The following is a 26,720-nucleotide window of genomic DNA, read 5'->3' as shown; positions in this document are numbered from 1 at the left end:
TACCTGTGTTGGATTAAATGTGGGGGAATTTGACAACACCTTGAACTTATCCCAGCACTCTTAGAGATGGCAGTAATATTCACACATGGATCACTGGATTATATGCAGGAGTTGGTTGGCTATTGTGTTAACATGTAGGGATCCCTTTTTCCCCCTTTAACCCCCAGATTTAACTACTTTCTGGAAGGGCTACTCTAGCAATTGGCTATTGGGTAATTCAATTCTAGTGGAGGTTGATTCCCCAAATTTTATTTTAATTTTTTTCTTATTAAGGTATAAATGACATATTATTTTGTGTAAATTTAAGGTGGGCATGATTATTTTGGTATATTATTTTATATGTATGTATGTATGTGTATGTGTGTGTGACACACATAATGTACTTGATAACCTCCTAGTATTAACTAATATCTCTATGATGTCACACAATTACTATTTGTATGCCTCCTTGAATTTTACTGTCGCCGTTTTTGGTTCTGGTAGAAAATTATCAATGCTGAGGGTACAGTGTTCTTCATATTCCCCTTAATTGTGTGTAAATTTTTCTGAAAGTTACAGGATTGCCTCATCAGCTTTAGTTTTGTAGTTGTGTTCTCACCTAGTATTTGCAACATTGGATGAATAACTTCCCAGTGTGTGTGGTGTGAACACTGTAGGCAATAGGGACTGCCTTAGAATGGAGATGCATTTTCCCCAGTTTAAACTCAAATGAGGCTATTTTCTCTGCGCATACTCCCAGGCTTGGCTATCAGGCATTTCAGCCACGATTGATGTTGCTGTCCCACACTTTACTATAGTAGTGGTATCTGAGCAGTAATGAAGCTGCTGAAGTATCTTGTAATTTCAGCCTCTGTGATTCTTTGTCCCCACCATGTATCCTTGCACCTTGCACCCTAGGATGTATTTGTGAATATGGATTCATCTCCACTTATCTAAGGAAACAGTCACAGAGTAGTTAAAGAAATTTAACAAAGGAAATAGTTTGAAATGCCAGGCCTTGAATTTGAACCCCAGCTTTTTTGGCACTTCTACTAGTCAGTGTTTGGTTGCTGTTAATAGAAAACACTCTATGTTAATAGCACAGGGATTAATTGGGGAGTTAGAGACTTATAAATATTGTCCTTGTAGGGCCTGGAGATATAAGTGTATTCATGGCCTCTCAGAATGATTATTACATACATCAGAATTGGCCCCCAAGGGGAGCTGTCACTGCTGCCACAGTTGAGGAGAGGGGAAATCAGTATATTTTCAGTGTAACTGTTGGCTTTAGGCATAGGGTGCCTTAGTTGCCTACCTGGAAGCAGGAAAGTCTACCAGAGTTGTTATCTCAGTGAAGATACTTCTTCAGCTGGCTCCATAGCTCAGATCAAGCCTGCCTTACCCCACATGTCTCTACATTTAAGTTGGCTGTAAAGTAAATCTGATCAGTGTGCATCAGATTGACAGAAGGTAAAATGCATCAGGAACCTTAGGAGCAAAAACTCTAGGAAACGGAGACTTAAGCTTTCCATCTTCTTTAATACAGAGAGGCAAATTTATGAATAGAGCTCAAAGATATCCTGAGAGAACCAATATAAGGCATCCAAAACAGTCTTCTTAACCCTGTGTTCACTAGGGTCTTGATATTTTCCTGTTCTCCTTTTAGCCCATCTGATGCTACTATTCCTCAATCCTGGATGAAATTTAAAACTCAGCTTGTACTCTAGGCTGCTCAATGATGCTAGGTGTATGTTGGGGGAAAAGGGGAATCTCCAAACCTGGAGTACTGTATTATGTTTTTGTTTATGTGTTTATGTATTATGCTTTTGTTTAATTGGAATTCTTAAAAAAATAATTTTACTACTCTCAAGTCAGCCACCTTACCTATACCCCAAAGGTCTATTCTATATCTTCCCGCATTCCTCATTTTTCTTATTGCAATCTTCCCTCAGAATCTCCACAGGGTTATCTCTTACTTCAGGAAGAACTCAACTGAATTATCCTTTCTTTCTTAAATTCATCCATATTTCCATTCTCTGCAGATAATCTAAGACTTTATCCTCTTCCTCCATTTGTGATTTATACTCACCAAATCTCCCGATTCCTTTCTTGATATATAATAGATGCTACAAGTCAGTATGGCCTTAGAATCTTTTTGTCCGTGTTTGAACACCAAGTCCAGTATTTACTAGCTATGTAACCTTGGATAATTCACTCAGCCTCTCTAAACATCCATTTCTTATCTGTAAAAGAGAGTGATTTAAGATTACCTTCTTCACAGAATGGTAGGGAAAACGAAATGAGAGAATCCATCGAAAATCATTGAAATACAACCTGCTACTAAAACACACACACACACACACATAACAAAGTGAATTATCATCAGATAGATATAGTTTAACTGTAATGTACTGGATGGGAACATGGAGACCTTGTGAAAAAAATCTGTTTTCTCTAATCATACTGGTGTTGGTAGTACTGAGACTACTTACGTAAAAATGTAATAAGTCAAATGAGTATTTTATTTTCAAATTTTATTATCCCTGTTATTGACAACCAGTATTCTTGGTTTAATAGAAATATATGAAATTGGTCTGGTACATTTTGTCATACCAGATAATAAATAAACCAATAAGTATGGTAAGGAAAATTGTTTTAAACACATCAAATATATGTAAATCCAATAATTCATAATTATTCTTTTGAAATATCCTTATTTGTCATCTGTGAAGGATTATAGGCAACCAAATCATTATTCTGAAAACTCTCAAAGAGAAATAATCAATCGCTTCCCTGTGTTTCCTTTAAAATTTATACCTCAAAGTAACAAAATTGTTGAAGGAAAATTGTTTTAAAGCTGTATTCCAATTAATAAAGAAAGGACAGAAGTACAATATCACAATTTTGCAACCCCTAATGATATAGTGTTTCTACACAATCATCATTAATTTCTGCTAACTGTAAAATAAGTCACAACCTGATCTTATGTGCCTCTTTATGGAAATACTCAAATGCTAAAAATTGCACCTATATCTGGTCAAGCTCATAGATCCAATTATTGATATACAGGAAATAGAGGGAAAAAAATTCTAAACTATACTATAAAGATACAATCAGCAAACTCAAGAATGTAGAAAACTCTACAAGTCACATCATCCATTTTCTTCAATGAATAAATGATACGGAAATAAGGGAGGATAGGTTGGGAACCTGTAGATTGAGACTTAAAAGAGGTATCAAAAAAAAAAAAGCTAGGTAAAATTGAACTGTAGTGTTTGAGTATACATCAGTGTGATAAAACTATACAGGAAATAATGGATAAACCATAAATGTCAGGATAGTGGTTACACTTAGGGAGAGAGGGGGTGGGTTGTGACTGGACAGGTACTGAGAAGTCTGCTGAGTTGGCCAGCAAATTTCTAATCATTGATTTGTGTGGTGGTTACAAGTGTGTTTCCCTTCTAAGTCAATAAACAATAATTTTTTGTTATGCAAATTTCTATATTTGTGCATATTTCACAAAAAAATTTAAGAAGAAATGATTAGGCAATGACCAGATATTGCCTGCACTTAAGAAAAAAAAAAACCTTTGGTGAAGACAATTCGCTCACTTATTGATGAACTCTTTCAAAGTTCTAGGCAGATAAACTTGAGACACTCACCCCATCTCGCAAATCAAATGAATTTGGTCAAAGGTTAGTTTCTGTGTGTATAGTCCTGTCAATGTTTCTCTCTCTTGGATGGACCTGCCCCCACCCTGAGCCCCAAGGATGATGCCTTGTGAGGATATCCTCTCACTATTTCTCATTTTTTCTTTAAGGTTTTAGAAGTGAAGCATCCTCTGTTCTCTAGCAGAGATATTATTAAATAGTAGTCATGTTAACATTCTCATAATCAATGCAATTGACCCAGGTGAAGAAAACATCCCAGGTCTGTCCGGCTTCATTGCTAATACGAAACTAATGTGAACACAACTGCCTAAACCTTGCTTGACAAGTTCTCCCAGAGACATTTTATTAAGTCTATCCTAGGTTTACAGAATGCCCAAGAAAGGCTCCAGCACGTGTGGAGTATTGTCCAAGGTTCTCTGCACATTCAACCTCACAGTCCTTCCTATTCATTGTGAATAAGCATGCACACTCTCTTTATGTGACAACAAATAATTAAACCATTACCAGAGGCAAAAAGAATGAAGGGGTTTGATATCTAATGGCTTGGGAACAGCACAGAACTAGTAAAATAGTGGCAGCACTAGACCAAAACCATCAAGGGTCCAGGTTTGTTAGACATAGAACATTTTTTTTCTACTCCTAAAGTCTGGAGAACAAAATTGTTAAGTTAAAAATCAGTCACCAATTTTTAAAAGTATTTTGACTTGTTGTTGGATTTATTTAATATCCAACTTTATGACCTTACCTTGTACTAGCAAATTGTATTTTCCCAAGATCCTTTTTTTTCTATTTCAGTTTTATCTAAATTAAGATAATTTACAGACCAGCTCTTCTAGGCTTTGGCTCAAATGTTACAAACTCTTTCTGAGGGTTAGATTCTATTGATTAGTGTCTATGGACTTTGTTCATCTCAGAGGTCTTAATCAGTTTAATTAGGCTGACATCCACAGCCCCATGTCATCACTACTAACTGAGAAAGGTTCCAACATGATACTGATTTGTTCTTAGACAAACCCAGTACCAGCAATACCAGCAGTGAGTAGGGTTCCAAGCCTCCAGAATGGGGCAAGAAAGTCTGTGGACCCAGATTGTAGTCTGGGGAGGTGCTGGTGAGTGGGGCAGGATACAGTTGGTTAGCATACAAATGATCTGAGTCCAGGGTTTGCCTGTGGGACCCACCAGAGCATTTTAGGGTAGCCATTTTTCAGGCACCTGCACAGAAGCTGTAAGTTGGGCAGCTTCACTGGGACAAGGTTTTCCTTCGGCGTTCCTTCCACATACACAGCCACGGTGCTTAACACGAAAACAAGTTCTAACCCCATCCTTACAGCACAGAAGCCATCAGCAAGAGTTACAGGCTTACGGGGGCCCTCCGGAAGAAGGAAAATCAAAAAGCCTCTGGGTTTCAAATTAATGAATGATCTTAAGTGGCATTTCCTAGGTTCAGGTATATCTTCATGTATTTCATGAATGCCTCTCTAGTCACTAATGTCTTCCTTTGGTTGCTGGGTTTCTGGGTAGTTAACCCATCTCCTGCCTCCATTTGTTCAATAGCCATTCTCGTTTTTACTTGGATCTTTGAGTAGAATTGTAAATCACGTGTGCCAGTCTAGGTTTAATCATTACACCGTCAAATTGCTCTCCCAGATCGTGTGAACAAAAATGAATGGACAATTTCGTTTTACAAATCCTACTTTTGCACTTAGCCCATGGCTGAGAACTAAGGAGGCGAGCGTACGGATGGCAGCGAGGGGTCAATCCACGCCCCGCGTTGGGTCGGCGGTGGAGGAGTCGGAAGTGGTTGGGGTTTGGGGGAGGAGATCCGCTCACACACAAGAGGAGAGGGTTGAGCCGCCATATCTGCTGCTGCTGCTGCCGCAGTTGCGAATGCAGTGTTGGGACTTAGCTGCCGCCGCGCTGCCGCTAAGGTTCGTGTCGCTCCCCCTTGGCACTTCGCTCTTGCAGCCTTACCCCTTGGCGGCGTAGCCCGCTCTTTCTGGCGTGTTAACCCCGCTCCCTCCCCGCCACCCATCAGGTCCTCAGACCATGGATCCGGGCAGCAGCAGCAGCGACTCGGCGCCCGACTGCTGGGACCAGGTGGACATGGAAGCCCCGGGTTCGGCCCCGAGCGGAGACCGAGCCTCCTCGGCGGTTGCCGAGGCCCAGCGGGAGCATCTCAGTTCGGCCTTCAGCCGTCAGCTCAACGTCAATGCCAAACCCTTCGTGCCTAACGTACACGCCGCGGAGTTCGTGCCGTCCTTTCTGCGGGGCTCGGCCCAGCCGCAGACCCCCCCGGCCGACATCACCAGCATCGATGAAACCTGCACCGGCGCGGGCGACCCTCAAGGTAAAAGGCTGGGACGGGGGGCACCTGTGGAACATTCCAAAGAGGAACAGTTAGTGTTGCATGAAGGTTCCAATTCAGCCGTTACCATGGAACTTTCAGAACCTGTTGTAGAAAATGGAGAGGTGGAGATGATCCTAGAAGAGTCATGGGAGCACAATAAAGAAGTAAGTGAAGCTGAGCCAGGGGGTAGTTCCTTGGGAGATTCAGGGCCCCCAGAAGAAAGTGGCCAGGAAATGATGGAGAAAGAGGAAATGAGAAAATCTAAATCTGTGTTCGTGCCCTCAGGTGCTCCCAAAAAAGAACACGTAAATGTGGTATTCATTGGGCATGTAGATGCTGGAAAGTCAACCATTGGAGGACAAATAATGTTTTTGACAGGAATGGTTGACAAAAGGACACTTGAGAAATATGAGAGAGAAGCTAAAGAAAAAAAACAGAGAAACTTGGTATTTGTCCTGGGCCTTAGATACAAATCAGGAAGAACGAGACAAGGGTAAAACAGTAGAAGTGGGTCGTGCCTATTTTGAAACAGAAAAGAAACATTTCACCATTTTAGATGCTCCTGGCCACAAGAGTTTTGTCCCAAATATGATTGGTGGTGCTTCTCAAGCTGATCTGGCTGTACTGGTAATCTCTGCCAGGAAAGGAGAATTTGAAACTGGATTTGAGAAAGGTGGACAGACAAGAGAACATGCGATGTTGGCAAAAACAGCAGGGGTAAAACATTTAGTAGTGCTTATTAATAAGATGGATGATCCCACAGTTAATTGGAGCAGCGAGAGATATGAAGAATGTAAAGAAAAACTGGTGCCCTTTTTGAAAAAAGTCGGCTTTAGTCCCAAAAAGGACATTCACTTTATGCCCTGCTCAGGGCTGACGGGGGCAAATATTAAAGAGCAATCAGATTTTTGCCCTTGGTACACTGGATTACCATTTATTCCATATTTGGATAATATGCCAAACTTCAACAGATCAATTGATGGACCAATTAGACTGCCAATTGTGGATAAGTACAAGGATATGGGCACTGTGGTCCTGGGAAAGCTGGAATCAGGATCCATTTTTAAGGGCCAGCAGCTTGTGATGATGCCAAACAAGCACAATGTGGAAGTTCTTGGAATTCTTTCTGATGATGCTGAAACTGATTATGTAGCCCCAGGTGAAAACCTTAAAATCAGACTGAAGGGAATTGAAGAAGAAGAGATTCTTCCAGGATTCATACTTTGTGACCCTAATAATCTGTGCCATTCTGGACGCACCTTTGATGTTCAGATAGTGATTATTGAGCACAAGTCCATCATCTGCCCAGGCTATAATGCGGTGCTGCACATTCATACTTGTATTGAGGAAGTTGAGATAACAGCCTTAATCTCCTTGGTAGACAAAAAGTCAGGAGAGAAAAGTAAGACACGGCCCCGCTTCGTGAAACAAGATCAAGTGTGCATTGCCCGTTTAAGGACAGCAGGGACTATCTGCCTTGAAACATTCAAAGATTTTCCTCAGATGGGTCGTTTTACTTTAAGAGATGAGGGTAAGACCATTGCAATTGGAAAAGTTCTGAAACTGGTCCCAGAGAAGGACTAAGCAGTTTTCTTGATGCCCCTGCACAATACTGTGAGAATTGACTACAAAAGTTCACCACTTTCTCTTATTTACTGCCCATTGACAGACTTTTCTTCATATTTTGCAAAGAGAAAATTCACAGCAAAAATCCATGTTTTGTCAGCTTTCTCATGTTGAGATCTCAGTTATGTCACTGTTGAATTGACCCACAACTTTCCTCCTCCTATGCCATTTTGCTCCCTTGGACAGAACCAGTAATAGCTTTGTAAGTGATGTGGGTGTAATTGTCTATAACAATGAAAAATTAATATATTTTTTAATTTTTCATTTTCTCTTAGGATATTTAGACAACCCTTGTTCCACGCAGATCAGAGTGTGTCAGTGTGTGTGTACATGTTAAAAAGACAACTAACATGTCAATAAAATATTCCATTTGAAACTCTTATTGGTATCTGAAATGCTTTTGAATATTTTTAAGAATTTGTACATAATAGTATTCAATTAGCTTTTTTACTTTCTCAAGTCACTGAACACATCATATTACTTGGGCTTTTATTTTATTTTTTTTTAAAGATTTTATTTATTTATTTGACAGAGAGAGACACAGTGAGAGAGGGAACACAAGCAGGGGGAGTGGGAGAGGGAGAAGCAGGCTTCCCGCCGAGCAGGGAGCCCGATGCGGGGCTCCATCCCAGGCCCCTGGGATCATGACCTGAGCCGAAGGCAGACGCTTAACGACTGATCCACCTAGGCACCCCTACTTGGGCTTTTAAATACTGTCCTACACTCACTGTTTTGAAAGAGGCATTTACAAACAATGCACAGGTTTGTATTAAAAGAAGATTTTTCATTCGGAAAAAAAAATCTATTTGAGGGCTCTTCCCAGTGAATTTTGTTTTCTCTGTCCAATTTGAATCAATAAAGGAGCTCTTCTGTCTCCCCACTTGTGATTTGGAGAAGAAAGCATTGCCACATTACAAGTATACCTGGGGATTCAGACCATATGTTGACTAAACTCTTATCCATACTCCATCATCTGAATATACCCCTTTGCTTTGTTCACCATGAGACTTGTGATGCGGGATACAACACGATAGGGGGCATGAATGTTGAGAAGATACATGCTTGCAATAGGGCTGTAAGTCATTTCCTGAAAAGTAAGGGTTAGTGTGGGCCCCGAGCTGGGAAATTAGCCCATTCCACTTTTGTATTCTTCCGTGCTTGGAGTTGGTAGGGAAGGTAGAAGGTCATTTTTACAATCAGATCACAACCCACTTTTGAGTCAGAGACACTAGACTTGTCTCTGAACAGTGTATTAAGGAAAACATCCAACTCTCCATCCTGAGGTGGCTGCTTTGATTGCTGGGACGGCAGCTTTATAACCTGCATAACTATCTACAGCTGCAAGAGCTTTCAGTCTTGGTAAGTGGTAGTGACCCAATGTGAACATCTGCCCAATGGTGGGCAGGGCCTGTTCTTCACACTCATGGGATGGTTGGAAAGGGGTGGAGACTGGCTGCCAGAACAACCTGGGCCCATGCTTAGGCAAGGTACGCCATGGTCCCTTGGTTTGTGTACCCATGTTCCTCCAGGATTTCTAACCTGTCAGAGATAGCCACAGGTCTTTTCAGAGCATCAATAGCATGGTTCTGTGAATCATCCATCATAGATCTTCAGGGGCACCCACATGGGAAACAAGGATTTTTCTTTTGTCCTATGTCAGCTAACCTAATCCACATGGATACACCTCATATTGTCTTGGACCCAGTCCTTTAATAATAGAATGTCAATGGCAAGAGTTTCATCTTTATTTTAGATTCCTTCTCTTGCCTCTGTGCTCTGAATTTTGTACAAAACAGACCAATTCAGTGTCTGCCAGAAGTTTTGCCCTGCAGCCACTAAAAAAAAATATTTCTGGTGTTGCATCAACCTCATTTTTTCAGACTTTTAGTAGTTTACCAATAGGATTATTGCAGATATCTTTCACTAATAGGCCAAAGCCACAAGCAGGACAGAACTTTTTCTCCATCCAATTTGGATATTTTCCCCTCAAAAATTGGCTCCTAAATGTCTTTCTCAATAGCCAGTTGAATAGCAAATTCTCTACCAGGAGCTCTGAACCGTGTGTGTGTGTGTGTGTGTGTGTGTGCGCGCGCGCGCATGCGCGCACACACGCACATGTATACATACTTCAGAGACCAGGACATAAACCTCTGGAAATAGATTTCAGAAACTAGTTCTTTTCATTTCAGTGAAAAACATATCATCCAGGTGATTGGAGACACCAGACTGGCTCTTTAGGAAACTGGATATAAACTCATGATAACATTTCTAACTTCCTGAATACCGTCCTTTCTAGTTCTTAATGTCTGATGGTGGTCTCCGATACTGCAAACGTGGGGCTGTTCAAACACAACACTAGTTCTCCCTAGGGCATACCGAGCAGTGTCCTTTCAGAGGTCCCCTGTTGCCTCCATTTCAGGCCAGTTTAACTTAACTGTCTTCAGAACTTCATCTGGCAACCAAGATAATGTAGAATCTCCCCAAGTCAGGCTGCATGCTGTAAAAACATTATGAACTTCCTGCTTAAGGCTTTCTCAATAAATGTCTACCCATCGGCTCTTGGCAGTTTTTCTCCCAAACCTCTGCCTTTATTTCTCTGGTCATTATGGGACAAATCTGAAATTCAGGGAAAGGGGCCAACTTATTCTGTATTGCAGCAGAGACCCAAAAAGGAAAGAAAAGGGGAGGTTTGGACTGGGTAGAAGCTAGCAGACCTCCCACATTACTCACTTTGAGCATCTTTCTCTGGTACCCAGAACAAACTGCCAGTGCTTTTAATACTTAACTACGGTTACTGTTCCTGTCTTCAAAAGATAAATCCTTTTTCAAAATAGACACTCCTTTCACAATTTCTTGATTCTGTTTTACTACAATGCAAGAACCTGCTTTTATAAAGTTTACTTATAAACATTTTGCAGTTCAAATATTCAACTCATTTTAGTTAAAATGGACTGTTTTTCAGTAGGGAGATGATTAGTTACCATTTCATGACCATTAAAAAAGGAACTCTCCAACGACCATGGAAGTTCTGCCAAGACCTGAGCACTTGAACATGTTCACATTGATCCAGATTTTATGTTTATGTTTAAAGGGGTTCTTTTGATATTTTCTGTTGAGACTGTTGGTATATTTCCATTTGTTTTAGTTTTCAGTTACAATATCCGCTTTACTTACCCTTAAAAATATTGTATGATTTCTTTTATAAGTTAGTGGGCAAAAGGTTCAAGCTCTAAGAATCAGCCATCAATAAAAAGTTCAGCAAAGCCCCTTATTTTCTACAAATTCCTATTAAGCAACCAGAATTTACCTACACAGAAAATTTGAAGACGTTTCTCAGCCATCTAATGAAGGTTCTCTTTGATTGCTGAACTTCAAAAGTCTAAGCAGAGAATATTGTCCCCCAATTTTAGCATGAGAGGGCAAAAACAAACAAAAAGACTTGTCCATAGTCAGGCTGCTGTATGCAATCGAGTCAGTGTATCTCTCACTTGATACACTATGTATCCAATATGTATCCACTTAAAGCTCTTCTGTCACATTTGGTACACTTAGTAAAAGGCTTCCTAAAGTCTCTAACAGACTACAATTATCTCCTCCAGAGAGTGCTTTTACTAGCTCTGCCAGTGACCTTTTGCCACACCAATAAATTCACAGAATACATTGTCACATGGCAAGTGACTAAGACAGACCCCAAATGGCTTCTGCAGGTTTAACTGACAGTCCTTGGATTAAAGGTTAGTGTTTGATTTCTACCTTTGTCTTTCTTTTGGCACCTTGCTTTAACTGATGTTCATGTAACATATATTATTTAGCTTTCTAAACTGCTTTAGCCTCTTTTGCCAGTTTGGTAGGGTATATGTGAATAGGTTAAATAAAATGTATTAATACATTTTTTAAACAACTAAAGGCTTATCTCTGAGTGGTGCTAATGACAGAATGCTCTATCCCCATCCGTGTTCCTCAGTGCGTGCTAAGCCAAAAAGAACTGTGGTCTGAAATAGTAGATGAGCTGCAACTATGCATTTCACATATTTAAGAAGGGCACACAGGGGACACCTGGGTGGCTCAGTCGGTTAAGGGCCTGCCTTCGGCTCAGGTCAGGATCCCAAGTCATGAGCCCCATATCAGGCTCCTTGCTCAGCTGGGAGCCTGCTTCTCCCTCTGCCTGCCGTTCCCCCTGCTTGTGTTCTCTTTCTCTCTCTCTCTGACAAATAAATAAATAAATAAATAAATAAATAAATAAATAAAATCTTAAAAAAAAAAAAAAGAAGGGCACACAGAGGGTTTGAAGGGCAGGAGATATATCTAAGGAGGCCCTAACCTTAAAGGATGGTGATTCAGGATGGATGAGAGGTGGCTTCACAAGATCCTGGTGGTGAGTAAAACATTGCAGTGACCACAACTTAATGTATTTCAAGAAGAACTGTTTGCCTCTATGGATGGCACAGTATTCAAGACCTGGAGGGAAGTTGGGGGCCTGAGAAATTTCATAGCAGAATCTGAACTGGGCATGCAGGTAGTTTTTTTTTGCAGGGGGGGATGTTGAATGCATGTCAGATTCATTCTGTAAGACAAAAAGGTCAAAACTGCTGGCAATATTGGCAGCAAGAAAGCCGACTCTGCAGATGGTGACATTGCCAAGACCCCCAGGTACAAGTGTCAGGCTCCACACTATCTACCAGTGCCTGACTGAGTTAGTAGAATCCCAGATAACACATAGGAGCTGGGTGTGCAGACCACCACTAACAGCTACCATGAAGGGCGAATTCTGCTCTAGGTCACCGGAGTGCCTCCACCTCTGCCAGAAGACTCCATCATCAGAGAAGTGGCCAGCATCAAAATACATCTGCTTCCTGCCTAGGAAATAGTGGACCTCTTTTTCTTCCCCTGTTTATGTTTCAGAAAGTGATCTTGGTAAGCCAGAGAAGGAACTATGGCCCATGGCAGAGGGGTAAAGTAATGTGCTGTGGAGGCACTACTAGGAACCCCCAAACAAGCCACCTCACCCCTCTTCTATGAGTCTCTGGTCCCTCATGCATAACATGGATATAATGCTGGCTGCCTCTGTTATGGGATTGTTGTGAGGCCTGAACAAGGTAGAAGTTACCAAAGTCCTGGAAATGGTATGTGGCTCAATGCTTATGAGTTTATTCCCCTCGGGGCATATTCAATCCTTACCCTTGACTGTGTTTTTGACCCAACCAGCTCAACTTCTTCTTACTGGATTTGTTGATTGTTGACCCAATAGCTTTTCCTACCAATGCCCTGTGGTAAGAAAAACTGTTTTTTGTTTTTAAAGAAGCAGTATGTCCAGTCCAGGGGGGAGACTCAGAATTTTTCCAATCCAGTCATGGCTATCCTATTCCCCTTTGTTAGATGATGGTTCTTTCCAGCCTCCCTTACATCTAAATGTGGCTATGTGGCCCAGGTCTGCCCAGTAGAGTATATGCGGAATGTGCAGGGGATTTACACAAAAAAGGCTGTTTCTTAATAAAAAGGATAGATGTGAGCAAAGATGATGGTACTTGGAATGTGATAGAGATACCTGGAGCTGTTGCAGCCATGTCGTGACATGCATATGGTCATAGAGTCAACCTACTGAAAATGGTTGAGTAGGAGGTTAGAGGCTTTGGTATCCTTGTGGCATCTTTGAGCTGCTGAACCAATGCAAGTGTACTTCTGTACTTCTTATCCTGAGTGGGGGGGTGACGAAGGTAAGGCCCTGTTTATTTATATTATTGTCTCTAAACATTAGCTGCATAGTAAATTCATTGAAAATAGCTTTGAGAAATACCAGTGCCCTGGCACCATATCCAGAAATTCTGATTAATTAGTCTACATTGGGGCGCCTGGGTGGCTTAGTCAGTTAGTTAAGCATCTGTCTTTGGCTCAGGTCATGATCCCAGTGTCCTAGGATAGAGCCCAGCATGGGGCTTCCTGCTCAGCCGGGAGCCTGCTTCTCCCTCTCTTTCTGCCCCTCCCCCTGCTTGTGCTCTCTCTCTCTCTCTCTCCGTCAAATAAATAAATAAAATCTTAAAAAAAATTAGTCTACATTGTGGCTTTGGACATTAAAAAAAAGCTTTCTGTTATAAGTAGTGTGAGATACATGACAAGATATAATATAAAGAAACCACGTAAATCTCACACAGCTTCAACAATTAAGAATTCTTGGATCTATACTCCCACATTCTTCCCTCTACCCACAGGTTATTTTGAAGCTAATCCTAAACATATCACTTAGTAAAAGATTATTTCAGTATGTATCTCTAAAAGATATAGACACTTTAAAAATATAAGCACAATAACATTATTGCATTTTAAAAATTAATTATAATTGCTAAATATCTTCAAATATCCATCCCTCGCTTAACATTTTCCAATTGTTTCATACATAGTTTTTCTCTCTTTTTTTTAACTTTTTTAAATTGAAGTATAGTTGGCACACAATGTTATATTAGTTTCAGGTGTACAGCATGGTGATTCAACAATTCTATACATTACTCAGTGCTTACCACAATAAGTGTAGCCACTGTCTGTCACCATACAATGTTATTACAATATTATTGACTCTATTCCCTATGCTGTACTTTTCATCTCCATGACTTACTTATTTTGTAACTGGAAGTTTGTACCTCTTAGTCCCCTTCACTTATTTCATTCATCCTTCAACTCCCTCCCCTCTGGCAACTACTAGTTTGTTCTCTGTATTTATGATTCTGTTTTTGTTTTTTGTTTGTTTTGTTTTTTAGATTCCACATATAAGTAAAGTCATATAGTATTCATCTTTCTCTGTCTGACTTATTTCACTTAGCATTATACTCTCTAGGTCCACCCATGTTGTCACGAATGGCAAGATCTCATTTTTTTTTTATGGCTGAGTGATATTCCTTTGTATATATATACCACATCTTTATCCATTCATCCATCAATAGACATTTATGTGTCTCCAGATAGAAGCACACAGCACTACCTATGAGATATTCTTGTCAAAAAGAAGAAGGAGAAAAATCTAACTTGAATCTAATAAAGGCTCTGTCTCTGATTTGAAAATCAGATTTCATAAATCAGACAGAGAACAGCAAATACCATATGATTTCACTCGCATGTGAAACTTAAGAAACAAAACAAATGAACAAAGAGGGGAAAAAAGAGAGACACCAAGAAACAAATTCTTAACTATAGAGAACAAACTGATGGTTATGGGGTGGAGGATGGGTGAAATAGATGGGGATTAAAGAGTATATTTATCTTGGTGAGCACCAGGTGTTGTATAGAATTGTTGAATCACTATATTGTACACCTGAAACTAATTTAACACTGTATGTTAACAATAAAGTGGAATTAAAATGTAAATACTTAATAAAAAAGAAAATCAGATTTCAAATATTTATTTTAAAATAAACAAGTATTTATTTCAACTCAGGATCCAGTTTACTTTCATGCATTATAATTTGTTAATATGCCTATTAGGTCACTTCCAATCTATAGGTTGTTCCTTTCTTTCCTTTCTCTCTTTTGTTTTTCTTGCAATTTATTTGCTGAAGAATTTGGGTCCTTTACTCTCTAGAGTTTCATAGATTCTGCTGACATCCTCCCTTTGTCATTGTTTAACATATATCCATATGTCTCCTGATTTACCTATAAATTGGTTGTTAGAGATGGAGCCTTTATTAGTTCCAAGTTATTTTTTTCTTGTTCCTTTTTTTTTCCTTTTAGCAAGAATACCTCACAAGTAGTGCTGTGTATTTCCATCTGGAGACACATAATGTCTGGTTGTCTCTTTTTTTATGGTGTTAGCAGACACTGATGATTATCACCTAGATCTAATATTCCATTACAGATTGTAGAATGAAGATATTTTATTTCTCCTTCTCATTTATTAGCCAGCATACTTCTCTAAAGAGAATCTTCACATTAATTATTTGGTAACACAGTGGATAAATGGAAGGATTGTTATTTGATTTTTTCCTTCTACCAGTTTCAAATTATGAATTTATTCCCTAGTACTTTTAAAGGTTATCAGAGTATATTTTCAGAATCACTATGAATGCAATATTTAAATTCACTTAATGTGTTTAAATCTATTTAATTACTGTTCTCATAGATGCTCGAGCTATTGCATTTTTAGGCATCTAGGCTTTTCAGATTAGCTCTTGAATCCTTTTTACATTAGCACAGTAGTCCTTCCTCCCTTCTGGTACATCAAGTTGTTCTCAGCTCACCTTATACATTTCCTAAAATTAGCTAATTCATCACGTAATCTTGATGTATTTTTGAGTGGAAAATGCTTGGTAGAGAGCAAAATTATGGTGCATGGCTGCATGTTACCGGATTCATCACAGTTTCTAGTGCTTTGTAGAGGGCAGAGCTAAGAAACATGTATTTTTGAAGTAAAATATAACACGAGTTTATACCGATACTTCTTATTCAAATTCATGGCTTCAGGGTATACACTTTATGTCATTGATCTTTCATCAATATATACTTTCTCTGAAGACACAGTCCTGACTCCCAATGACACCAACAAAATTACTCATTATTGTTAGCCCACAGTTCACAATGAACAATGTAAAAAAAAAAAAAAAAAGAACATACCAACAATACCAATAAAAAAACTGATTCTGAAAACAGTTTAAAATTTTCATGACTCTTTTGATTCTCAGGTTGTATCCCACTAGGAATTTACAGGACAAATGATTGTATTTTACAATCATTAAAAATAGTTTCTCTGAGAAACAAACTGAGGGTTCTAGAGGGGAGGGGGGTAGGAGGTAGGGGTTAGCCTGGTGATGAGTATTAAAGAGGGCACATAGTGAATGGAGCACTGGGTGTTATACGCAAACAATGAATCACGGACCACCACATCAAAAACTAATGATGTAATGTATGGTGATTAACATAACATAATAAAATAAAATTTAAAAAAATAGTTTCTCTATTGTAGTGCCACCAACTTGGTTCATGATAAAGTCTTTTAGATTCATTTTGCTTTTCATTGCTTTTATCTTATTCAATTAGTTGTTATAAATATGTAAAAAAAATTACATAATGCCAAAGTCAAACCTACTAAAGAACATATTTTAGCAAAGTCCAGCTTATCTTCCTGTCCCTTCCAGTCTGTGCCTTCTGTCCCATATGTACATTTTTCTTAGTTTTTTGATTATAATTCCACATGTATTCATACTCATTGTGTGTTATAAATGATAACTATACTATACCGCTTTCTCCATCTTGATTTTTTTTCACTCATCATTATATCCTGGAGAGTTTTCTAAATCAATATCTAGAAATAGTCATCATTCTTTTATATAGCTGCATAATGTTCAGTTATCTTATTTTTCAAGTCCTCTATTCATGGATATTTAATTATTCCAGTTTTTGTTATAACACATGTTGCTATAATCAACAATAATTTCATATTTCGCAAAGTTTCTTTGATTTTGAGAATTGGGATTTATGGGACAACACGTATATGCTAAATATTGCTAAATTCTCCTCCATAAAAATGTTACCATTTTGCAAGAAGTTTGTCTTTTTAGAAAATGTCCCAGATGATTCTGAGGTTCTGGACAGGTTGAGAACCACTAGCTTAATTTGTTGTTAGTTGTTTTTTATTCTTGTTGTGGTTTGATTTTTTTGTTGTTACTGGAGCTAAATGCATAACCATCTAATGCACAATTCATCATTGAAATGTTCCTACTAGATTTGATACTTAATTCAGGGACTGTGCTGAATATATCTCTATATCCACAGTGGTTAGCATAGGGACAAGAACAAAGCAGGTGCTTATTAAATATGTGTTGGATGTTAAATGAGGTAGTGAAGTATAGTGACATCATATTTGATTACTTTCGGAAAAAACATTATTGTGCCTGCCCCTATATCAGATGTTTCATTCTCTGAAGGCATGGAGTGTGTATTATTCATACATCATGCAGCAAACATTTATTTAGAGTGTACCATGTGACCGGCAATATACCGGGTGGTGTAGATAGAATAGAAAACAAAACAGGTAAATGTCTGTGCCCCTGTGGAGTTTATATTTTAGTGGGGTGGGAGATATTAAATGAAATAAGAATTGAATATGAGCAGAGGAGTACTAAGCATTAAGAAGAAAATTAAGGCAGGGGCGCCTGGGTGGCTCAGTCGTTAAGCGTCTGCCTTCGGCTCAGGTCATGATCCCAGGGTCCTGGGGTCGAGCCCCGCATCGGGCTCCCTGCTCCGCGGGAAGCCTGCTTCTCCCTCTCCCACTCCCCCTGCTTGTGTTCCCTCTCTCGCTGTGTCTCTTTCTCTGTCAAATAAATAAATAAAATTAATAAAAAAAAAAAAAGAAGAAGAAAATTAAGGCAGTGTAACAATGAGACTGACAGGGATTTTCGCTGTGGTTAGACCTGCTTGTGCCTTTTAAGCAGAAATCCGAATTAAGTGAAAGATGACTTGTCATAGAGGGCATTTCTGAATATTTATTGACTAAATGAATGCTTGTGATTGCCAAGAGAATTTTATGTCTCTGACTATGTAGCAGTCCCCAGATCAAAGCACCCCTTCTCATTCCTGTGTGCTAAACTCTTCCTTTTCCATCCCTCTAAGGGTGCCTACAAAGTCTGCTGGGAGAAAATGAACCTCATTCCACATAATCAATATGGTAGATCTTCTGGGTATATATCAAACTTTACAACTAGACAATAGAAAAATACCATCTCAAGCATATAGGGAGATTCATAAAATTTTACTATATGCCAGATCACAAAGAAAGTATCATCAAATTCAATAAAGTAGAAATAACACAACCAGCATTTTTTCATCATAATACAATGAAGGTAATTTTTTAAAAAGTCTTTCCATCAGAAAATTTAAAAACTCTATTAAGGGCAACAGAGTTGTACAACAGAAGCATGCTGGGCCCATAAAACTCTCTATTAAAAGCCTTGAGTGAAAGGGGAAATACAAACCAAAATTGCAGCTTTAAAAAAAATGGTAATGGAAATCCTACATATTATAATATGTGGGAAATATTTAAATGGTTATAGAGGAAATTTAATATTTAAATTTAAATTTAATATCTGTATCAATAAAATTTTAAAATAAAATTAATGAATTGAATTTTCAACTCCTAAAGTTAGGCAAAAAACAAAGTAAACCAAAAGAAAACACAAGAAACCAATGATAAAGATTACAAAAAACACTAAAGATATAGGAAATAGAAAAATTGTAGCACTAAATAAATCAAAATACTGAATTTTTAAAATAAATTAATAATAAGGAATCAACCACTAGTTAATGTAATAAATAAATAGGTAGAAAACACAAATACACAAAATAAGAAATTAATAGAGGAAAATAACCATTAAGACAGAGAAAAATTTTTAAATAATAACAAAATAATTCTTTGCACAATGAATTGAAAACCTAAATGATAAGTATGATTTTCTAGGAAAAAATAATTTGTCAAGAATAACTCCAATTGAGATGGAGATCTTAAATAAACCAATTTCCATAGAAGAAATAGGAAGACATATTAAAGAACTGCCTCACAGAAAAGTATCAGGCCTTAAAATTTTCACAGAATTTTACTAAAAACTTAATCACCAACTAATCAATGCTACATAAGTTATTAATCCTAATGGTACACAATATATTCCAAACATAGAAAAGTAATAGAAATTCAAATTATTTTTATGAAATGAGAATAACATTGATACCAAAACCTGATAAAGATAGTAAAGTTATAGAACAATTTTGATAATGAATATTGATGCAAATCTTCTAGATTTAATATCGGTAGACAGAATCTAACACCACATTAAGAAAATAATATATACCAAAGGGACGCCTGGGTGGCTCAGTTGGTTGGGCGTCTGACTCTTGATTATGGCTCAGGTCGTGATCTCAGGGTCATGATCTCAGGGTCGTCTGATCCAGCCCCAGGTGGGCTCTGTGCTCAGTGGGGAATCTGCTATTCTCCTTCGCCTTCTGTTCCTATCCTGCTTGCGTGCTCTCTTTCTCTCCCAAATAAATAAATAAAATATTTTCAAAAAAGAAAAAATATACCATGAACAAGTGGGATTTACTGTAGTCAATCAGGGGTTATTCAATAGTTAGGAAATATGTTAATATACTTCACCTTATGATAGGCCTAAGGAGAAAAATCATATAAAAATCTCCAGAAATTTTGAAAAAGAATCCAATGCAATACAACACTTATTCAAAAAAAATAGAAACAAAACAAAATAAAATTTAAAAAACTCAACAAAATAGGAAATTAGAGGTACTTCATATATATATATATGTATATATATATAATAGGAGCATATATTTCTAAGGAAGTGTCTATTTTGTATCAATACTAAATAAATAATAAAATTCATAATAGGAAACACAAGAGACCTTCCTGCTAAGGTCAAGAACAAGGAGAAGTTGTCCACACTTTTTCAAATATTTCAGCTTTCACTATTCAAACTTGCAGTGGAGTTACTAGCCACAATTAAAAAACAAACACTAAAAAAATTTTTTTTTTAAATTATAGGTACATGAATTACAAAAAGAATTGAAACTCCAGATTATATCATATTGGGACAAGTCAAAAAATGTAGTGATAAAAATCCACAAATAATAAAAGATTTGGTAAATTTAGAAGGATATAAATTAATATACAAAAATCAATGACTTTTTATACATATAAACAATAACCAGAAACAAGATATAATGGAAGACAAAAATCTCATTTATAATAGCAACAAATAAGATAACATTCTTAGGAATAAACTTGACAAGAAATGTGGAAAAGCTATATGAGGAAAAGTTTAGACTCCTGAAAGCCATAAAAAGTAGAAAAATTATATTTTGTTTTTGAATGGGAAAGCTCAACATCACTAGTGTCCAAATTTAATGCATTCTCAATATAAATATACCAGCAAGTTGTTCCCTAGAGAAAGATGAGTTTTTTCTAAAGTTTCTCTGGAGAAAAAATTAACATGAAAGAATAGCTACAATACACAATGAAAAATAATAACAATGAGGGGACACTAATAAAAAGACAGGCAAATAGGAATTGAATAATCAACTGGGAAAAAATATTTCCCCCCAAATATATAAAAGATAAAGAGCTAATATTCCAAATAAATGTACTTTTTACAGTCAAGTAAAAAAGACCATAATCCATTACAAAAATGACAAAAAGGCAGAACAAATAGTTTAGAAAAAGAAATACAAATGGCCCTTAAATATATGAAAAGATGTCAAATCTACTGATAGCAACAGGAATGTAAGTTAAAACTACTTTGAAAAACCATTTCTCACCTATCAGGTTGTCTGTTCTCTGTTCCTATCTGTTATGATTCATGCACCATTATCTCATGCATATATTCTTTTGGGTTTATTATACATTGAATACTAAGCTGGTGCTAATCAAGCTACCTTTAGAGGATAAAGAGTAGAGCTTGGTAGATAGAAAACGCTCAATAAGCACTAGTTAACTTTATTTCAATTCATTAAAATCATGAATAATATATGAACTGGGTGCTCCTTTAACACTTTGGAAAGCAATTGGTGTGCTTTATCCAGTATTTCACATTGTACAAATGATCTATATGTGCCCATACCGGCTCACAATACTAAAAATTACAGAAGCAATCCTGTCCAATTAGGCACCAAATTACTTCTACAGTAGTGAATATCATTGGGAAAATAATTCTGTTGACTCCATTTTTCTCACTCTGAACTGACAAAGGAGATGGTACTGGCAGCTGAGGAAAATCTGCCTTTGGTGTGTCAGGTCTGAACAAGACTGGGTCAAGTGCATGGTTACCATGGCAACAACACAATCAGGATGCATCATCTCCCATAGCAACAGCATTGAGGGGGCCTAATGTCTGAGTAAAAGCTTTCTCTCCATGTCAGGCCCTGTTTGAATCCACATCTATAGCTACACCCTGGGGTGCTAGTTGCGAGGATACAGAGAGGCCACAAAGAACCACAAAAGCAAGAATTATAAGGCATTTCAGCAGCTTCATCCTTTTTCAGACACTACTGCCCACCACTATTACAGTAAGGTATGGGAGAGCACTTTCAGTCAGAGCTGAAATGCCTGATAGCCAAGTATGGGAGTAGAAAAAGGCAAAATTTTAGGTTAAACACACAAAAAAATGTATTTCCATTCTAAAGCAGTCCCCATTACCTATAACTTCCACCAACACACTCTCAGAAGTTACTCATCCAGTGTTTCCAATGTTAAGTAAGGATAGAACTACAAAACCAAAGCTGACATTATAATACTCTTGCTGTCAAATTTGCACACAATTATGACAAGGAATATGAAAAACTCTAAAAACTAGGATCATTTAACACAGCCTTGTTCATTTTTTTTAAAGATTTTATTTATTTTTGACACAGAGAGAAAGTGTACAAGCAGGGGAAGCAGCAGAAGGAGAGGGAGAAGAAGGCTCCTCGCTAAACAGGGAGCCCGATGCGGGGCTCCATCCCAGGCCCCCGGGATCATGACTTGAGCCGAAGGCAGACACTTAACTGTCTGAGAAACCCAGGCCCCCCAGCCTTGTTCATTTTCTATTAGCACCCACAACTGCTATCAAAAAAATAGGTAAAACATCCTCAGCTAGGACTGAATTGCCCAATAACCAATTGCTGGAGTAGCCTTTCCAGAAAGTAGTTAAATCTGGGGGTTAAAGGGGGAAAAAGGGATCCCTACATGTTAACACAATAGCCAACCAACTCCTGCATATAATCCAGTGATCCATGTGTGAATATTACTGCCATCTCTAAGAGTGCTGGGATGAGTTCAAGGTGTTGTCAAATTCCCCCACATTTAATCCAACACAGGTAATTGTGGGCACAGAAAGCTTACACATCCGGACGTTGTATGATTTATCACGTTCTAACAATCTGTTGTGGAACTCATTTCACATCAGTACAGGAGAGCCAGCTCTTACCCCATGTCAGAAATCAGAAAACTGAAGTTTGAGGACACGGAGGCTGGTCACCAAAGGGTCTTTGATGTGACCCAGGTCAAACACTCGGCCTTCAACATGCACAGCCATAACTGGAAAAACCACTGAGATGAAGAAGCAGAATAAAGACACTTGTTGATTTGCTGACAAACTACTTCCATAGGAGTGCTGGGACAGTGATAAGGAGGAGCTGTATGAGGGAAAGAGGAAATCTGGGCTCTGCAAGGTTCTGGGAAGTAGAGAAATAGCAGATGATGGCACAGATGAGCAGAGAGAAAACAGTGTGAGTGAGAATTAATGGTCATGGGGGAAATGAATTTTGGAAGCCAAAAGACGATCAGACCCATGAGTTGAGGTCACTTGTCCCCCACCGCGCCCCCATTACTGTAGAAAGATCCAACGAAGGAGGGTGAGTGTTCAGTTTTCTGCTCCCACTGTAGTACTACTTGAATCACACCAAAGAGGGCGAAGGGGTAATGTCACTTTCAAGCACTTGTTGGAGGGGCAGGCCCAGTAATATAATGTTACGGCAAAACAATCGAGGATGGTAGCGATACGCCTCACTCCGTTCTCTGACACACTTTCAGCACACATTTACTGAGCCCCTGCTGAGAGCTCGCGCCTGTGCCGGCAGATTGAGATTGAGTCTGCGTCACTTAGGGACAAACCGAGTGTCAGTAAGAATCAGAACTGAGATGGACCTAAACACATCAACTGTGATTAAATATTGAGTCCATAGCGACCCTAAGGAGACAAAGACCTCAGAGTCACCATTATTAAATACTATGAAACAAATTCGTTATTTTGAAATTGGGTGCACAGAGGCCAATAATGAAACGATTATCCCGTGTCTGGCATATGAACTGTAACACTGGTTCCCGAAGAGTGGATGAGGGAAGTTGCTCATCAGAGAAGAATTCCACCTCATACATAAAGAAGGGTAGATAGAATTAAAAAAAATCTCAACTTTAAGCCTCAAGGGACGCCGGCGCCCCATGCTGGCATTATAGAAAGAGGGGCAGCCGTGCAATATGTGCGTCCTGAGAGAATAATGCAACAGTGCCTCTGAGACTTTCTTGCCAAACTAGGAAGACCGGATCAGAAGATTCCAGCTCTAATTCCCTGTCGCAAATGGCAGGATTTCCTTCTTTCTGATGGCTGGATTAACATCCCACTGCACATTCGTCCTTCTTATCAAGAAACAGAATCTTCCACAGAAGACCCCTACATGTGGCCCATCCACTTCTGTGGGCAGAACTGGGTCACGTGGCCACCGCCGTTAGGTGTAGGGGAGGCGGGAAACACCATCACCCGGCAAAGGGGAATGGGATAGCCATGACTGCACTGGAGAAATCCAGAGTCCCACCCCGGGATCGGGCATGATACTTAAAAAAAAAAAAAAAAAAAATCAGTTTTTCTTACAATAGGGCATTGGTAGGAAAGGCTGCTGCGTCAGAGGTGAACAAATCCAGTAAGAAGGAGAGGCAGGGCTCCTAGGATCAAAAACACAGCCAAGGGTAAGGATTGGATATGCACTGAAGGGTGTAAACTCACAAAGATTGGGTCACATACCATTTCAAGGCACTTTCATAACTGCCACCTTCTTCGGTGCTTCCAACCATCCTATAACACAGGTAGCCGGCATTAATCTCCTTGCTATGCATGAGGGACCACAGACTCCTAGAGACGGGGTGAGGGTGAGGTGGCTTGTTCAGGGTTGCGATTAGTGCCTCTAAGGCACATTATTTTCCCTCTACCCTGGATCATCGTCCCACCTCTGACTTGACTCCGTTCACCGTGGGAAACATAAGCAGGGGAAGGGAAAGAGGTCCGCTATTTCCTCAGCACAGTGCAAGGCGTATTGCATGTCAGGAAGGGGACACACCTTTAATTCCGGCCACTTCTCTGATGATGGGAGATGGTGGCACAAAAGGGGCTGACAGGGTGTCTCAGAGCTGATCCTGCCTGCTATGGGCTGAATCGTGTGCCCTCAAAATTCATATCTTAAAACTTTAACTCCCAGTACCTCAGAATATGACTGTACTTGAAGATTGGGCTTTTGAATACGTGATGATCAGGTTAAAATGAAGCTGTTAGGGTGGTCCCTACTCCAATCTGACTGGTGTCCTCATGAGAAGAGGAGATTAGGACACACGGAAGGAAACCAGGGGTGTGTGACCACAGATGGACAACACGTGAAGAGGCAGCAAGACAGCGTCCAGGTGCAAGCCAAGGACAGAGGTTCCAGGAGAAACCAACCATGTGGGGACCTTGACCTTGGCCTTCCTAACTCTGGAGCTGTGAGAAAATAAACTTTTGTTCTTAAAGCCACCCAGTGGGGGACATTTTGTTATGGCAGCTCTTGTAAATGAATGCACTGCCCCGCACTATCCCTGCTGCCCATTCTGCACAGCCTGATCAGACGTGACATGTGGGATCACATGAGCTCAGCCATGCGCTGACACAAGAAAACTTCAAGGCCTAACACACGACTAGGGAGAGGGTCTCAGAGACTTAGCAATCTTACCATACTCAGAGGTAGCTGCCACCCTGGTCGTGTTGCCAGCACGCCCGACCATAATCACAAAGAATGCCTCTGATGTGCATTTGGTTCCACGTGCCTCTGTCATGACACCAGAGGCCTGCTGATGTCCTGCCAGAACATCAGAGGAAGTTCCCGCAAGGCCTTTCTTATGCCCCAGGCTCCATTTCATGCCAATACTAGGTTGCCATTCACAAAGGCCAATAGTTGTTCTTTTTTATGTCGACTTTGCTCCCCTACCGTGTTTTACCCCATGCCAGGAGGGTGTGACTCAGTTCTCCTCTGTCCTCAAGGATTGTGTTTCCTGAGATGAGAATCCTGCCAACTGAACGCTCTGTTCTCTAGTTAGGTAGATGCATGTGGCTCAACGCCATTTGTAGACTGACGAGTTCTTGGTGTGTGAGTCTGTTCTGAAGAGTACCAGGGAGAGGGAACTTCCCACTACCAAAACAACTCAGGATCTAGTCTCTGGATGTTTTAAAAATATTCCATTCCATTTCAATCAATGTTTTCATATGTCATGAGAAACTCGGTTGAGACATCATAATCCTGCAGACTCACCTGTTGACATGTGACATTTCCTCTCTCCTCTGAAAACTTATTGTGGACTTACTCAACTCTTCCCAGAAAATCAAGGCCCTGAAGGTAAGAAGCATACCTGCTCCCAGTAGCTACTGTAGGCGGGTAAGAGCAAGGACACAGGAGGATGCCCCGTCATTACTAATTCTATTATTATCCTGTTGATAGTTCCATGCTTGCCTATTGGTTATAAAATCTGTCTTGCAATAGATGAAGCAAACCGTTCAGATACCCAAATGAGAAAGGAGAAGTAGTGTGTTGTCTGGGTGCTGTCTCCGTCGATTATATTGGGTGTATTGTCAGAGAAGAGTCGCCTAAAGTGAGAGAAACGGTGAACAAACACTGACCCTGGAAAAAACGGGTTTTTGTTTGTTTGTTTGTTTGTTTGTTTTTCTTTCCCACAGGAGATGGCTGAGTTTCTTTGATGTGAGTTCAGGAGGAGAGTAGTTTCTCTGCTCTGATCTTGAAGTAATTCACCTCCTAAGAAAAGAAACTTCACCACCAGAGGTCTGAGAAACCAGTGTAGATAACTTCTTATCTCACTTAATTTGATCTTGAATAGAAAACAGAGAGTGTGTGATGAAAAAGCCTTTTGATTCTTTTCTGTCCCACAGAACGGAGAGCATCCCACTCACTCGTTTACTGAAACAACACAACTATTACGGGAGACTTGTCGGCGAAGGGGAACCTTACTCGATCATTGCCTAAACTCACCCCTAAAATATCTGAGGTGTGGCTGAAAAGGCATTTGGTGAATTATGCACATGCTTACAGTGGGATCCCAGAGGTTGGTTCCAAATTCTTCCTGCCAACCGAAAAGAAAATGGAAACCTTGTTATTTCTAACCTTTAAAGTGTCTTTAGGATACATGCTACAAGGTGGTTAACCTTGCAAACATTATGCCAAGTGAAATGTCCCAGACACAAAAGGACACATCCCTTAGGATTTGACAGATCTGCAATGTCTAAAGGAGGCAAAATCATAGAGGCTGAAAGGAGAGTAGAGGATACCAG

The 26,720-nt window shown here is 39.4% G+C and overlaps 1 protein-coding gene across 1 annotated transcript; it reads left to right on the top strand.

Annotated features, from left to right (window-relative positions):
* The first annotated feature begins 5,467 nt into the window (after positions 1-5,467).
* On the top strand, positions 5,468-8,005 carry LOC116628885 (eukaryotic peptide chain release factor GTP-binding subunit ERF3B-like). The gene is given in 3 exon segments (XM_032399229.1): positions 5,468-5,578; positions 5,686-6,425; positions 6,427-8,005. Coding segments are annotated over 2 exon segments (1,884 nt in total). The 5' UTR covers positions 5,468-5,578; positions 5,686-5,696; the 3' UTR covers positions 7,582-8,005.
* The last annotated feature ends 18,715 nt before the right edge of the window (positions 8,006-26,720 follow it).

The sequence above is a fragment of the Phoca vitulina genome, unplaced genomic scaffold (genome assembly GCF_004348235.1).
Source record: "Phoca vitulina isolate PV1807 unplaced genomic scaffold, GSC_HSeal_1.0 scaffold142, whole genome shotgun sequence".
In the NCBI taxonomy this organism is placed as follows: domain Eukaryota; kingdom Metazoa; phylum Chordata; class Mammalia; order Carnivora; family Phocidae; genus Phoca; species Phoca vitulina.
This window is presented reverse-complemented; position numbering and strand designations above follow the sequence as displayed.